Below are 16,608 nucleotides of genomic sequence, written 5' to 3'. Positions count from 1 at the left end.
CAAGAGAGAGAGATAAAAGGCTGACTAAAAATTCAACAGATGATGGAATTGTAAAAAGATTAAGAGATGATGGATAATGTGAAAATATATTAATAAAATGGGGAAATACAAATAGGGGAAATAGTAGTATATATATTAATAGATAATACAATTATAACTAATAGATGGAAATTAAGGATTAGGCAATTTAATTGTATTATTAATAGTGTGTTAAAGTATATTGCAAATTTGAAATATTAAGGATTAGAAACTGTGAGGATTTTGAGATACATTCCCAAAATTGATTAAATATTGTTAACATTTGGCGTTATTAGTAATATTTGGAATATTGAAGTTATGGTGGAATGAGTAATTTTTAAAATATTAAATAATACCCTGTTTCCCTGAAAATAAGACCGTCTTATATTTTTTTGAACCCCGAAATAAGGGCTTGGTCTTATTGCCATGCACTCAAAAGCCCAATTGGGCTTATTATCAGGGGATGTCTTATTTTGGGGGAAACAGAAGAAGAAACGTTATCAAAGACATAGAAACAAAGAAATGTTATCGATGTTTAAATGAATTAATGGGAAAAATGATAAAGGATTATGAAGAGAATAGTATTGTTAGTTGGAAGATTAGGCTTACAAATACTTATCTGTATTACTATTGTTAGTGTTGTTTAAAAAAGACTTGACCCAGTCAATACACTATCCAAAAATATGTACGATGTGAAAACTGCAAATAAAAATAAAAAAAAAATAAAAAAAAGCAAGCAAGCAAATACCTACATCTGCAAAGGTTTGGTAGTAAAATTGTATTTACCAACAACTTTGTGTGGCTTGACGTGGGATTGGGAAGAGGATGTAGTGTATGTGTCAAGATGCTTTTGGACCGTGTTTCCAACTCTCACCATCTCTGATATTAATGTATTTCATGTACTGAAGGTACAACCTAAAATCAAGGGGAAAGACATGGAGCACCTACTAGTTCGGATCACGCCTTTCCATTACTCAGGTTCCATTAAAAGACTTCTACTCCAGTTTTCACAGGTATGGTTTAGGCCCATCTTCTCTGACCAGCAAATATTCAGCAGCATCTTTTAACATATTCTAAAGACTAATTCGTCCTGGTGCTATTTTAGAACACATGAAAAATTACAGGAATGTAGGTATGAAAGGCTGGACTTTATGCCTGTAGGCCAGCTCTGTTCTTGTTAGGAATTAAAAGCAGTTGCAAATTATCTTCTTTATTAACATTGTCACTTGCAAATACAGTACATTAAGAATTTTGTCCAAAAGTGGTTTTTGTTTGGATTTTTTTTGGTAAAAAAAAATACAATTTTTAAATTACATATTTCTGGCTCTTCCAACTGCAATTTAGCAGCTTCCTTAACCCAGAAATACAATCCAAACCTTTTCATATTTTTAAAGTCTATTATTTATAGTATATACAAAGAACCACAGAACTGAAAAGTGTCCTTAGAAAAGTGACTCAAGCTTCCACACCCTTATGATCAACCCTCATAATATGGGGCTAGGTTGCATTTTTTTCATAAAAGGGAAGAAATCTACCCCAGCACCATCTTTGAGAGTGTAAGGTTTTTCTTCCAAGAAAAAATAGTTTAAAGCATTCTGCTCTGCTGCCATCTTTTGACCAAGTGTACCTGCTACTTTGTAAAATTACTCTCCAGTGTTGCAAGAGCACACACAAAAATGACAAGTACAGGTAGCAAGCATGACATACACAAGTCAGGCTGAAAGTGTGTCAAGGCCCTTCAAGGCTTCATTAGCAGATAAATTATCTCTCACAAAGATTTTCCTTTATGCTCAAAATGAGAGGAATCCAGGCTGCATTATTGCCTTTGTTCATGTTCTGCTACATCTAATGTCCATCGAGATCATTCTTGGCTTGTTCTTTCAATGCTTCTGTGGCACAACTGATTCCTGGGAATCCCGTCGCTGCCAAGATCCAGCCCTGTCGCATGACGGAATGATGATTTTATAAAGTCTTTTTTTTTTTTTTTTTGGTTTCCCTGAAGTCTATATCCAACAATAATCAAGTAGTAAAAATGGAAGTACCCTATAAAAAAAGAGAAAGCAGAAAGTTAAAGCAGAGGTCTAACTTGGTATTTAGCTTGTTTGCCAGCAGTGTTCACTATATTTCTTGGGGAGACAGTCTTTATCTCAAGACATCTCTGGGATCTAGATATGCTGCTGTCTATTTTTCTAGCGCTATTTAGTTTTATCTTGTGCTACAGGTAGCCCTCGACTTATGAATATAATTGGGAGCAGAATTTTCATTGCTAAGCAAGACAGTCATGAAATGAGTTGTGCCCAGTTTTATTATCTTTTTTGTTAAGCGAATCATGCAGTCGTTAAGCAAATCCAGCCTCCCCTACTGGCTTGGCTTGCAAGAAGCCCCCTGGGAAGGTCACAAATAGCGGTCACATGACCTCACGAGCCAACTGTTGCAAATACATACTAGTTGCCAAGCGCTCAAATTTTGATCATGTGACCATGGGGATGCTGTAACCAGCTAGTTTGGAAGGAACATACCTATGTCACCTAGCTGTTGCCGTTACCACATCTGGGGACTAAAATTTTCCAGTAACAAACGCCGACCCTCCTCGTAATCATCTTCATCCACGTTGACTAGCAGCCGAATAGCTTCCTGGCCCACAGCTTCTTTGAGAGAGTCTGTGATGAAGACGCCTTTCAATGCCTCGAGCAGTGAGCCGTTCATATAGTCACTCCAAAAGGCATCCAGGTAAGAGAGCTCTGAGAACTTGATGTCGCAGATGATCGAGCCCAGGTCACGGGATTTCAGGATAGTGTTCGACTGCCCAAACACATCAAACTGACGCTCCAAATGGTTCTGCTTATTGGACATCACATTCTGACGCAAGACAGGCTCATGTTGACAATATTCTGCCCGAACACGAAGCCGAATGTCTGAGAGGAACACACGAAAGAGAGAGAGAAAGAGAAGGAGGGGGAAGAAAGAAAAAGAGGGCCATTAGAGCTGTTGGTCATAAACAGAGCAAGAAGACAAACACACAGTCATGCAGCGGTATTCTAGGGTCAGGCTCTCAATAGTCCTGAGCATAAAGACCAACCCAACTGAAGCTCAAACCCATTCAGGATTCCCCCAAAATTCAGGGACCTGAAAGAGTCAGGCTCAGCAAGGGGCATTTCCACTAATTTTTAGGTGTTCCTTTGGCACAAAGTTAGAGCTGAACTTCATTTATACTTATCTGTTAGCCTCCATATTCAGCCTGCAACACCTCCCTATTTGAAATTAAATATGAATACACATCCAGCCTCAATTTCTATCCAGAGGAGCAAAAGAACAAATCCCTTAGTGTAGCATATCCTCCACCATAACCATCTATGCCTGCTATCAGCCGTCAACATGGGTCTTAATATGATATACATAGTTTTCAGTTAATGGAAGTTAACTTATACATCTAAAACAACATGAATTAATGGAATGTAAGGCAAGATCAACCTGATCTATTGGCTGGATTTGAAAAGAGTCTGAACTTAAAACAAGCGACCTATTCTGCACACAGCCTTGTTGTTTATATTCTGAACATACTGACATGCTGCTAGGCAGGTTTACTACTGTGGTGCAGATGCCTCACTGATTAGCAAAGTTCAGCTCTAACTATGGACTATGGAAGGAAAAGAACAGGTCTGTTTTGTTCAGTCACCCCCAATGTTATTGTCAGCATTGTAGCTGAACATGTTAAAAGGTTCAAAAGGGAGGGATAAATGGAACGAATACAGAGTAAGATACGTTTAAGAAAAATGAGGCAGGTGGTGCATTACATACGCTCAACAAGGCCGTCAGCTTTAATTTCTCTGTGTCTTGTGGTCATCACCTGTAGAAGCATTAACTCAAAGTGCAGTCACAGCCCTTTTCCAGTAACTTTGCACGGCTTGGAGCCCAAACCCACCCACACCACCAAGCTACAAGAAGCTTTTCAGTAGCTGAGAGCCCTCAAGCAGCAGGACCTTCAGAATCCTTCTCCCCCCACCCCCCACCCCAGATGGGCAACAGCAAAGCTGTGCAACAAACTGCATTTAACAGTGGCCCGTAGCATTGATTCATTTTTAATTCAATGGCAGACAGCCAGGAAGCAGCAAAATTTAAACACATGTTTAAAGACCTGCATGAGCTTCTACTGGAAACAGTTCCTTTCCACCCACATTTATGATCATTGTACCAGAAGGTTGCTAGTCCATACACTCAACACCCACTCGCCTTAAAGGACTTCAGCTGCTGGGCCACTGAAAAACATTTTGGGGTTTCAAATACAGGTTCCCACCCAATTGCTGACTAGATACATATCAGTTGAAAATCCCCCTTTGCACTATACATAGCTTAAAATACAGACTTTTTGCATCCATGATTTGGCACATGATTTCATCAGAACAGTTCACCCAGTTTCTAATATCAACAACCTTCTGGAGTACTTCATGAGGCAGCTGTCAGAGTTGGCGTTAACATACTGGCAATCCTTGAATCACAGTTACATTGCCCTTGAATGGATTTAGCCGCTTTCTTTCCTCCCCAGGACACAGTGAGAATTAAGACCGTATGAAAGAATCCCAGCTTTTATTTCCAAAACAGGCAGGAGGCACATCAAATTACAGGCTCTGGCTATGTGGGAAAAGTCTTCTGCATAAATGACTCCTAGACTATGGGAATTAGTTCCACCATTTTCCACAGCCAGCAGTAATGCAAGCTCTGAACAGCTGCACTGAATTAAATACTAAAAGTCATGGGCAAAAACACCAGCTGAGGCAGCACAAACACTACCATGCCCACCCACCCAATCATTTCCAGGCCCCGGTCCCAGTGAAATAATCCCACTGTGGCTATTATGTAGAAGTAAGGACAAACTTGAAAAACTTGTTTCTGAGCCAGATACTGCACAGAGGCTTCTGCCAATGTCTTTTTCCCAAGTTTGAGTCACAGCAGCAAGAACGAAGGAAAAACCTTCAGGTCCATTATCACTCAAGTAGGATGGTTTCAGAGAAGGAGGCCTGTCACCTCTGTATCCATGCAACCCCCGTTAGTGTGTGTTCAACACTATTAAAAGATTACAAACCAAGATCAGGTGACCAACAAGAACCAGAGAACTTTAAATTCTCAGTTTCCGAGACACGTTGGGACCTACAGACCATCCTGAATCAGATATCTTTATTTTATTTATTTATTTATAATAAATTAATAATTATATATTATGCCGCCCACTGCCCAAAACAAAAACTTAAAATATTTACAGGCCAACAAAAACCATTACAGACAATGAAACCACAGAAAAAGGCCTCCACTGTGCTGAAGGCCACAAGTCCCAAAGTCCAAGGCTGTGTCCCTCACAGCTTGCATAAGAGTGCTGCAGGGTCCAGTTGCAGGTTTCGCTTCTAACATAGAAGAAGCGTTGAAGAGGCAGGTGAAATAATCAAGTGGGACACACTTAGTTTTTGCTTTTAAACTTGTTTGGGTATTTTTACCAGTGTCTGGTACTTGGCCCGCTTGCCTGGGCCAATACTTATGCTTTTCCAGGGATGGATTTCAACTGTGGACCGAGAGAAACATGGTTCAAGACTTTTAGCACATGGTAACATCAAGAAATCATTCTGAGATTCAATATTGCAAAAGAACACAAAAAAATGGCGTAAAGAACCTAAGCTAACTTCTAACATGGACTGCTGCAGATACCAAACTGAAATTTCTCCACAAGGTCGTTAACAGGTAGTCCTCGACTTGCAACCACAAATGGGGGGCGGAATTTCTGTTGCTCGGCAAGGTGGCTGTTAAAGTGAGTTGTGCCCAGTTTTACAAACTCTTCACCATGGTTGTTGAAGTGAATCACTGAACTTGTTAAAAGAATCATGCGGTTGTTAAGCAAACCCAGAATCCCCCTCATTGGCCTTGCTTATTGGAAGTCGCAAGGAAGATTGCAAAGGGTGATCACATGATCCTGGGATGCTTGCAACCGTCATAAATATATGTTAGTTGCCAAGTGCCTGAATTCTGATCACGTGACCATGGCAATGCAGTGCAGGGACTGATTTTAAGTCACTTTTTCAGTGCTGCTGAAAGTTACTAAGCAAATAATTGTAAGTTGAGGATTACCTGTGGGGTTTTTATTATTATTATTGAGGACAAAGTGACACACAAATCATTATTATTATATTTACTGGAACTGGGAAATACTAACTAGTGACAAAAATGAACAATTTCAGGAATATCAACAATTATGAATGCATATACCAATAATAAATGTTGTCTAACCAGAAGGAACTGTCCAAGCAAACTGATGTGAAGAATTTAAGGGCATTTCCACCCCAATCAAAGGGATAAAAAAGGAACCCCCAAGAATCCCGTAGCAGTTATAATGGTCTGATATCTGCAGCAGTGATTATATGCAAAATTAAGATCAGTTGATAGGGAGGCCTTCGATGAACTGACACATCAAAGAATGGCAACTCCCAAAGAGCAAATCCCTCACAGCTATACTATCCCAGCCTGTTTCCATCACATTAGGGGTTGGCAACTATAGCAACTTTATGCCCTATGGACTTCACCTCCCAGAATTCCTGAGCCAGCATGGCTGACTCAGGAATTCTGGAAGCACAGAATTCTGAAAGAATTCTGGAACCACAGGTCATAAAATTGCCAGAGTTGCTGACCTTTGCAATCAGGCCCTGCTGGAGGTTTGGGGCACAAGGCCCCCACAGTGCCAGTCTGGAGTAGCTCTAACCAGCATCATAAACCCAGGAGCTGACAGCGCAGCCCTGTCCCCTATGGGCATTCAAAACAATCAACATGTCTTTATGAAGCAGCTGTCTGAGAGGCTGGCATGCAGGATGGGCAAACCTTTTTTTTTCTTTCTAGAAATAGTAACTCAGCAGATATCATAAAATACAAATTTGCTTTTCACAAAGTACTGGTGGAAATTCGGGTGCATGGATTCATTTACCTTTGCGAGACCATTCTGTGAGGAGAGTGCACAAGTGAGACAGAGTCTCTTTATCATCAACTTTTGCTTAGTAACCTGGAATTTAAATGGTGGATTGAGAAAGAATTGGCAGAAATCAAGCAGCAACAAAAAAAAATGTTCATTCGGGAGTTTGCATGGATTTTCCTTCATTACGGTATTGCTCTTTCAAACTGAGATAGCCTACAGCACTATAGCACACCAGAAAGGGAGACTCCCAGGTTTAGTTTTGCAACTCAGAAAGCTAATAATATAGCAGAGCTCATTTCAGAAGCAGCTGCCTATGAATCTTAAATTCTGCCTCAATGAAGCAAGGTAATGTTACAAAGAATACAGGTAACAGTCTAGATGTTGAATGGAGCTTACAGTTTGATCCTTGCACCTACCCGGCAGTAGCCTTAGCTGCACCTTGAAGTTGCAGTTTTGAGACTCACTGTATTATTTTTGAACGTTCTTCATTAGAACCCATGGCCTGTAAATTGGTCAGATGGTAAGACAAGTGTTTTTGTGCATTCGCTTTTGTTTCATTTGCATTGCACTGACACAAACACAATAGCACAAGAGAGTTCTGCAGGGATCATCTGCCAGCCCTGGGTACCCCACTGGCTGAGTGAGGGTGCTACAAACTAGGCAGGGGGAACACACTTCCAGATAAGGAAACTGTAAACACATTATGTGGTTTGTCACAGACAACGGTCCACCTGCAGATTTCACAGTTTTCTTATGCAGAGTCCTTAGCTAGTAAGAAAGACATATAGTATCTGAGACAACCTTAAATTATTCAAAGAAGATAAAATATGCTGGTCTTAGAGACAGGCACTTACACAGAGCTGGAAACCAAGACAGAAATCTGACTGTTAATTCATCTGTATTTTAGTTTACAATTTAGATATGTACTGCTGATGTCAGAGTATAAGTCAACAGATGACTATTGCCAACCAAGGCAGGAGGATAAACTTCTTAGAAAATCAGAAGAAACGAAGCAGCACCAACAGAGCTATTCAATAATAGCTCAAATCAAGTGTTGGCCTTTGATAAAAGGATTGGCAAGTAATTCCAAAGAATTCAATAGCTATTTACTTGGCGAACATATTCAACGATGTCTCCAATCAAAATAGCATGGCTCTATTACTCATGAGTTTTATTACTACCATCCCACAAAGAATGAGCTTGTGGTATGTATGAACTCCTTGTCGGAATGATTATTTTCCTGATGACTTAGTAGGGAAAAAAAACACTAGCTTCAAGAGAAACTTGGTTTATCCTCCACTTTTTGTTATTTATCTAAATGTAAAAAAGGCCTTTTAAATCTTTTCATTCTGAGCCCAGAAGTTTTTTATTTGGAATGAATGCTTTCATCAGAATTTTTTTTCATCTGAAATTATTAAAAATAATAGTAAACCGCCCAGATTATCTTGCATTTCTCCAGCTCAACAGAGAGATCATCAAAGTCATTAAGATACTCTCAAGACCAGCATATGAAACACTTCAGTGTACTGAAATAAGTCTCCCCAAAGCTGATGTTATGGATATCCAAGTTGGAAGGCATTCATAAAATTTGTTGTTACGCAAGATGCCCAAGAAAATTTTGTATGAAACTGGGGTATATATTTTGAGCATAAATTTTTGATAGCATTGAAAAAATAGTTGTCCATTACCAAATTACACAGGGAACTGAAGACAAATTCTGTGAAGTGGGTTGGAGACTTCCCACACTCTCTCAAGGAGGGGCCAAAAACTCCTATTCTCGTTTAGTGGAACCAAGTCTTAATATCAGGTTTAAACTGCACTTAATATTGTAAGCCAAACCTCAGGCTACCTTCACAAGACAGCCTCTGTAAATTCGGCTACTGTATCTCTTTTTTCTCCCCCAACCAACTCTCCTCCCTTGTGATTCTAGTCAAAAGAGAGAGAGAAATAGAACAAATGACCCTTAATTGAAACCAAGATTGCTAATGTGTTTTAGAGTGGTTTCATGGGTTTTCAAAATAAATAAATAAATAAAAAAATCCAGATCAAATGCATCCCAAGAACACAGCGCATGCCAGGCAGACACCTACCACAAGTCACTTTGGTGGGAGCTGGAACCTCCTGCTTTGGAGCAGAAGACGCTTTAGCTCCCCGCCGTCTACAAAGAGGAGTAGCCTTAGATCGACCTCTGCTTACTCGTTTCCTTTTGCTCGAATTGGAGCCTAGAGAAATAAAGGGGGGGGGGGAAATGATACAAGTCTTTATGGTGCTCCCCATTAGCGTAGCAAAATACAGAAGAGAATTTCTGTAGCTCAGGATTGAACTGTGAGATCCTTGGTGCTCTCCGAGCTTGGTTGTTTGCTTGCAGATGTTTCATTACCGACTAGCTAACAACAGTGCTAGGAAGTATGGGGCTCGCTAGAAATAAATCTCACATTACAGAAATCTGTCATTCTAGATCCATGATTCACGAATTTCAAACACCAGATAGCAATTGGTTATCTGAAAAATGTTAGTTTAAAATGGATCTTTGATTAGGCCCAGGACTATATTGCTTCGTATTAATACTTTTATAAAAATTCAGCATCTGTAATCTACACAGTTAAAAAACAAATCAAATATTATTCTATTTTCAAATTCACACACCTGTCTCCCACTGATCATGTCGAGGCTCTGAAGAGGCTGAATTCAGACAGTTGTCCATTTGTTGGTCTGCTGACAGAACAGATGGTCCATAGGTGTATCTCTCAGGAGAAACTAGAATTAAAAGTTTTGAAAGTTAGGCAGTACTTCAACTGGAACAGTTCTGCAAGGAAACATCACCAGTTGGTCAAATCAGCTTGGATTCCAGTTCTGCTGATATTCTTATAATCACAATATTCAAAACAATAATATATGCAAGGAATTATTCAGTGCCTGAAATTCAGTAACCATTTTCCCCTTTTAATATTTATCCTACTGTAAGTAAAACTGCTACAAAACAGGTAGAAATGACTTAAGTTAAATATCCACTAAGAAAACAAACTTGTTACTTTGTGAGATTCAGTCAACAATGTTACATTTTTCTTACTGCTCCAATCTAATACCTGTACGCTGCCTTTTCAGGGTAACATATGGCAATAGATCATGCCTTGTTAGCACCCTCAGGAGCTGTAAAAGATGCACAAAGTTGGTTTCATCACATTTGCCTCTCCTCTCCAACTCCAGGAGCAGTTGAACACCATTCTTTGGCTGCCATTTCTCTGCAACTGCCTCAAGGTTGCCGTCGTTCCTGCCCAAATTACACCGGCACGGATTTTTCCTCTTCCAGTTTTCTAATGCCGGTGAGGTAAGCTCAGAACCACCTTCTTCTGCTGCCGCCACAGTCCAAAGGGCTGGATCCAATGGATGAGTCCAGGGCTGTGTCTCATCCAGAAGGAACGAGAGCACTTCCACATCATTCTCTGTGAGCTGAGAACCAATGACTTCAAACATCTGATGCAGGGAAACCATCCCATAATATTCAAGGCATTCTTCCTCTTCCCAAATGTGGGCAAAAAGTTGCCTTCTCATGTCAGCCATGTAAAAACACGAATCCCAGGAAGCTTTAAATACTACAAGCTAGGACTGAATGGATATGCTGTATTCTGAAAACAGATGGAAAACTTGCCAGGCTCTCCTGCCAAGTTAAATCAAGAAAATACAGAAACTGATCTGAAGCCTTTCAGATTCCCAGTTTCACCACGCAAGGATCTGTAAACAAGAAATGGGAGTTACTGGAACAGATCAAACCAGCCACTGTTGCCTCAATTAAGACAATAGCCATACAGATCTATGTCATTAATACTACATGCCTACGATGCAGTGTGTGTACACCTGCATGCACGTGCTTCTGAGTCAAGTGTTGACTCCTTGGACAAGCCCTTTCCGTTTTCTTGATCACCCTTTTTTCCCCCTCCAGAAGTGGCTTGCCATTAACTCCTTCCTTAGGAAAGAGAGAGTGACTAACATGAAAGACACCCAGCTGTTTTGCTGCCTCACCAGGCAAGACAAGAACTGCGGACTCAAGTTCTTTAAGCCACCACAAACTGGCTTTTAACGAGGCTAAGTGGGAGGTGGAAAAAACGGGTCAGGGGGCCGTCCTGCTTTCGATTCCCCCCAACAAAAGCCAGCGACGACCCCTTTCCCGAACTGTCCTTCGGACAAGGCAAAATGCCGTTTCATGGCCGACCAGACGGACGCCTTTCCGACAGCCTGCAAGGCACGGACACGCCGCGCGAGGGCAGCCGCGGGCCTTCCCTGCCCCTCCTCCCCGCCCCGCCCCGCCCCCCCCGCCCCCAGCAGCAGCACAAGCATCCGAGGTGTGGACAAACCCCGCTTGGCGCAGCCGCCCCCACCCACCGCAGCCCGAAACTCCGCCCATGCAGGGACGGAGAGCCCCGCCCACAGAAGGGGAGGGGCGGCGGTCGTCTCCCCGTCGGAACAACCGTCCGAGGCCCCTCCCCCACGGCTCATTTCACCTGTTTTTGACATCCCTCCCCACTTCCTCGACCCAGTCAAGCCTCCCGCGCCCTCCCCTCGCTGTTTTTCCTCTCCCCCACTCACGTCGCCTCTTTCCTCCGCGGCAGGTTTTGACATTTCGCTCCTCCTCCATTTCTTTTAATCCTCGCGCAGCCTCCCACCCCCACCCATCGTTGTTTTTCTGGCAGTAGGCCACCCCCTCAAAATACACCTCACGACTACCGCCTCCTCCCTTGCTTTCCTCCGTTTGTCGGCGCCCCCCGACTCCCTCCTCTTGAAATCCCGGTGTCCTTCCCCACCTTTTTCCCTGACCGTCCCTACTTCGGCACGAAATAAATTGGCCCCTCACCGAATCGCCCGTCGCCCACAGCCGCCACCGACACCGTTTCAATCTTTCTGGCACCTTCGACTCATCTGCGCCTGCGCTCCTCACGGGCAGGCACCTGGCCGCGCATGCGCTTCAAGGCTGTTTGTGTCTCGCTCGCATCCAACTAGGCGTCGAGGCGGACTCTCCCGCGCATGCGCCCAGGCCGTCCCTCGGCGGACTAAGCGATGTCGTTCCCTGCGTCGCCTTCCCCTGTTCACGTGGCAGCTCGCTACTGTCCCCGTGACTCACAGGCGGGGTGGGGTTAGTCATTCAATAACAACTGCCGCGCCCTCACCCCCGCTAATCGGAGTCGGCGCTCCCGCGACCTAATTTGGGCTGAACTGAAAGCGAGTCACTGACCCGAGGCGAAAAAGGCGAGCCCGCCGTCTTTATGCTGTAAGGGCGACGCAGTGTTTACGTAAAGTGTCGTCAAGGAAACGGCGCTGGTTGCGTAAGCGCCCTCAAGAGTCTCTATGCGGAGGCGGGGCTCTATTCCCAGACACACAAAAGAGGAAGGAGTGGAGTAGGAGGAGGGCGGGGGGTGGGGGAGGAACGAAGCGCAGGTCTTCATCCTCGTGACGGGGCGGGGCTAAAGAGCGGCCAGGCCCGCCCATCTCCACCTCCGGGCTGCGGTGCTGATTGGCCAAACTCTCTTCAAGCTTCAACTCTCCTGAAGGCGGGGCTGGAACGCCACAGAAATCCTCCGCCTCTAGTATCTAGACCCGCCTCTCTAGTATCGAGGTCTCCGATTGGCTCCCTCGGGGTTGTGGGGGAGGCAATGAGAGGGCGCGGTGCAGCCTAGGCCGAGCGGGGCCTGCGTGACGAGGGAGCGGCAAGAGAGGGGAAGAGAGAGCGCGAGAGAGCCCGGGTGAACGCCGGCTGGTGGCCGCGGCGGTGGGTTCGGCCCACGGGCCGGGTGAGTGCGGCGCTCCTACCACCGCCGGAGCCGTCTCCCCCGCGAGGGAACCGCCTTCCCCTTCCTAGCCACACCGCTCCCTCCCTCCGCCCGGCCAGCCCTGCGCCCCTGTCAGGCTCTCCCCTCAGGCAAGGTTGACCTTTGACCTGCACATTTAAGGCATGCGGGGTGCTCCATGCTTCCCCCCCTCCCCCGCGGCCGATGTTGGTTGCCACAAGCCGACATCAAACTATGGTTTAGCTCCAATCTGTCCTGGGTTAGTAGGACAGAAGGATCTTGGTTCAGGAGAAGGAAGCCCAAGAGGAAAAGGGTCTTTGGGCCATGGAAGTGCTGAAAATGGCCTTCTCGGGTTGCAGATGGCGGCTTACAAGTTTCCAATTTCCTTGGTGGTTCCTCCTCTGCAAAGAGCCCAGGGTGGCATACATGGCCCCCTTCTTCCTCCTCTTCCTCCTCCTCCCACCCAGCAGAGAGGATTTCAGGGTTGCATCTTCAACAGTGAACTTTTTAAATCTACAGTTAGGTTCTTTTTATTCAAGGAATAGCATTTTCTAGCAAATCCTGTCCCATTCGTTTTCTTTAGGTTGAAAAGGCCGTTCCTTTGTGGGTAAATGTGTTCTTCCTGTGATTGAAGGGGTGGTTTTTTTTGGGGGGGGGGGGCAATGTTGCTTTCATGAAGGTTTCTTTCTTCCTCTCTACAACCTCTGTCCTCCCTCCCCCTTCCCCTCAGGTGTAATCATAATGGCAGAAGAGTTGGCTCCATCCGTGTTTTTCCAGCATCAATATATGTGTTCGGAGTGCGGACTTCTCTACAACACTTTGGAGGCGGTGCTGCTCCACCACCAGAGCCATTTAGGGGAGTCCTGTGAGACTGCCGCCGCCACCGCTGTTGCCGATGCAGAATCCCAGCAAGACAACCGCTATCAGTGCCTGGAGTGTGGGTGTGTCTTGTGGTCACCTGATGAACTGTTAGCGCACCAGGAAGTGCATCCCAGGGAAGTACCAACCCGCCCTTCATCTCTCCCAGCCACCACTGGACAGATCCGCTACCAATGCAATGAATGTAATGAACTTTTTCCATCTACGAGCCTCTGGCTAGCTCACCGCCGGACACACCAGAAACAGGAGGCTCCAGCAAATTCTTCTCCATCAGTTTTACCTTCTCAGCTGCCTCCCTCCCCTCTTTCCCAAATATCCAATCCTCAGCCTCCCCAGATCTCTTGCCTCCCAGCTTTGGAGGAACTACATCCGCCGTCACCACAGTCAGTTCCCCCCATGCATCCTTACGAATGCTCAGAGTGTGCCTGTCTTTTCTTAACACCAGAGGAGCTGCTGGAGCATCAGGGTGAACATTTTACTGAAATCGAGAAAGAGAGTGGGGAGCCAGCTGAAGTGGCAACCCAGGAGGCGTCCAGCCCCTACATATCCCCAGTGCCAGGCTCTGAGGAAACCACAGCAGTGCCTCCCCCAGCTCAGGTTTTCTGTTGTACTGAGTGCAAGCAGGCCTTTGGTACAATGGAGACGCTGCAAAAGCACCAACAGGAACATGTGGGGAGCAGCGAGGAATTTTTGTGTGGGGAATGCCAGCGTGGCTTCACAACAGCCAAACGGTTATTGGCTCACCAGCGGGTGCACGTGGATGGCACATACGAGTGTCCAAATTGCAACAAGATCTTCAAAAAGGCAGCCTCTCTTGAACAACACATGCGCATCCATAAAGGCGAGGCGCTCTACCTCTGCGTGGACTGTGGGCTCGGCTTCTCCACTGAGATGACCTTAATTATGCACCGCAAAAACCACACGGCCAACCCCTTGCACCGTTGTCATTGTGGCAAGACTTTCAGCAACATGACCAAGTTCCTTTACCATCGACGCACGCACGCTGGCAAGAGTGGGATCCCAGCCGCACGGGTGGTCGGAGGAGAACCTGCATCCAGCCAGCCCGCTGAGCAAGTGCCCGGCGAGGAGGAAGCACTTGTGAATGGCTCCACCACTTCCTCCCTTCCGCCAGGGAACTTGGCCGAGGCCTCCAGTGGGGGGTTCCTGTGTCCTCAGTGTGGAAAGGCATTCTCCACTCATATCCGGATGGTGCGGCATAAGCGAGTTGTGCACGTGCTGGAGCGCAAGCACAAATGTCCCACGTGTGGCAAAAAGTTCAAGAAGCTGGTGCACGTGCGGAACCACCTGCGGACACATACGGGGGAGAGGCCGTTCCAGTGCTCCGAATGCGGCAAGACGTTTGTTTCCCAGGCTAACCTGGCCCGGCACCATGTAACCCACACCGGAGAACGGCCCTACCAGTGCCAGGTCTGCGACAAGCGCTTCACTCAGTCCTCTAATCTTCGCCAGCATCGCCTTTTGCACATGGCACCTAACGGAGACGGGTCCCACTCGTGTGATGACTGCGGGGCTGCCTTTCTCCGAGCCCGTCAGTTAGCCTTGCATCGAACGGTACACACAGGATGCTTGCCTTTCCCTTGTCCGGACTGTGACAAATCTTTTTCACGCCATCGTCTCCTTGAACTGCACCGGCTTAGCCACTCTGGGCACGAACCTCACCGCTGCCCAGACTGTGGCGCTCTTTTTGTGGTGGCCTCCAAGCTGCAGGAGCACCGTTGTGCCAGGCAAGACGAGCAGGGGAGCCCTCAGCAGTCGTACCTCTGCACGTCTTGCGGCAAGTACATGGGCTCATTGGCCAAACTGACGTTACACCAACTGGTTCATTCGGGGCAGCGTCCGTACAACTGCCCGCTCTGTGGGAAAGCCTTCACCACCCCTAGCGGGCTGAGCCGACATCAACAGCGCCATGCTGGCCTACGCCCTCACAAGTGCCCTACCTGCAACAAGACATTCGTGGCAGCCTCGGGGCTGCAGCTGCACCAGCGCACGCACACAGGCGAACGGCCCTTCCTCTGCCCAGATTGTGGCAAAGCTTTCCGACAGGCCACCCATCTTCGCGAACACCGACGCCTGCACACCGGGGAGCGGCCCTATCGTTGTCCAGAGTGTGGCAAGGCCTTCGTGCAGTCCATGCACCTGGCTGAGCACAGACGGATCCACACTGGGGAGCGACCTCACCCTTGTCCCCTCTGCTCCAAGACTTTCAAGACCGTCTCGAACTTGCGGAGCCACCGCAAGACGCACACAGCGCTGGCTGATAGCCAGGATGCCGTGCAGCCTTCGGAATCTCTCGTAGCTTCTGGCCAGTCCACCCAAACCATTATGTGCACCAAGTTTGGGGAGACAATTGCTATAATCGAGAGTGCAGAGCCTCTTCCCGTGATGGAGACCATAGAGATCTATCTAGAGATGTAAATTTCCCAGAAATGTAGAAACCATGCCAGGGAAGGGAAACTTCCCATCTTTTTCTGTATTTAGAGTTACAAGGCACGTACCAAGGGCAGCGTCCATGCTTTTGCCTTGGTGCAGAGGTTTTAAATCATCTTTTAACTCTTCTGTGTACAAAAGGCTTAACATGCCAGCTGGAAACGGAGAGCAACCCTCTCTTCGTACACCCTTCAGCAGGCTTCTTGTAGCACCAAAAGTTGCTCATCAGCCGTTTTAGTTTCGTATGGAGGAACTAAGCTGCAATTTATGGACCTTGTTTTGAGAATTTCTCTGGACAGTTGTTTTTTTGTCGTGGGGTGGGGTGGGGTGCTGTGGATTGGCGTTGGGCCAGCCACCTTGACCACAGCCAGGTGTTTATTGTAAATTAAAAGAGATTGTGTTATATTCCATTACGGTCTCCCAGTTTCATTATCTGAGATTCTAAGGAATAGCTCTATAACAGTATCTAGGACAGGCTGCGCTATAGTTTGGCTATTGAATTATTTGCTTGCTTTTGTGTGTGTGGGGGGGGAAGTT

General features: G+C 45.9%; 2 protein-coding genes across 4 annotated transcripts; one reads left to right on the top strand and one right to left on the bottom strand.

Annotated features, from left to right (window-relative positions):
• Nucleotides 1–1,212: 1,212 nt before the first annotated feature.
• DEDD2 (death effector domain containing 2) lies at nt 1,213–12,112 on the bottom strand. 2 transcript variants are annotated; one of them, XM_058195114.1, is made up of 6 exons: nt 11,764–12,112; nt 10,051–10,696; nt 9,611–9,721; nt 9,055–9,186; nt 2,538–2,933; nt 1,213–2,061 (listed from the first exon to the last, which is right to left on the bottom strand). In XM_058195114.1, the coding sequence occupies exons 2-5, from the start codon at nt 10,523–10,525 to the stop codon at nt 2,560–2,562; spliced, it is 1,092 nt and encodes a 363-aa protein (XP_058051097.1). In that variant the 5' UTR covers nt 10,526–10,696; nt 11,764–12,112; the 3' UTR covers nt 1,213–2,061; nt 2,538–2,559. The 2 variants fall into 2 exon arrangements, with proteins under 2 accessions (XP_058051097.1, XP_058051096.1); XM_058195113.1 differs by having other exon boundaries at nt 11,814–12,112.
• Nucleotides 12,113–12,574: 462 nt separating this feature from the next.
• Nucleotides 12,575–16,481, top strand: LOC131204175 (zinc finger protein 574-like). Of its 2 annotated transcripts, none has more exons than XM_058195109.1 (2): nt 12,575–12,747; nt 13,475–16,481. In XM_058195109.1, exon 2 carries the CDS (start codon nt 13,486–13,488, stop codon nt 16,057–16,059), a length of 2,574 nt encoding a protein of 857 aa, XP_058051092.1. In that variant the 5' UTR covers nt 12,575–12,747; nt 13,475–13,485; the 3' UTR covers nt 16,060–16,481. The 2 variants fall into 2 exon arrangements, with proteins under 2 accessions (XP_058051092.1, XP_058051093.1); XM_058195110.1 differs by having other exon boundaries at nt 12,575–12,875.
• The last annotated feature ends 127 nt before the right edge of the window (nt 16,482–16,608 follow it).

The sequence above is a fragment of the Ahaetulla prasina genome, chromosome 10, assembly GCF_028640845.1.
Source record: "Ahaetulla prasina isolate Xishuangbanna chromosome 10, ASM2864084v1, whole genome shotgun sequence".
Classification (NCBI taxonomy): domain Eukaryota; kingdom Metazoa; phylum Chordata; class Lepidosauria; order Squamata; family Colubridae; genus Ahaetulla; species Ahaetulla prasina.
This window is presented reverse-complemented; position numbering and strand designations above follow the sequence as displayed.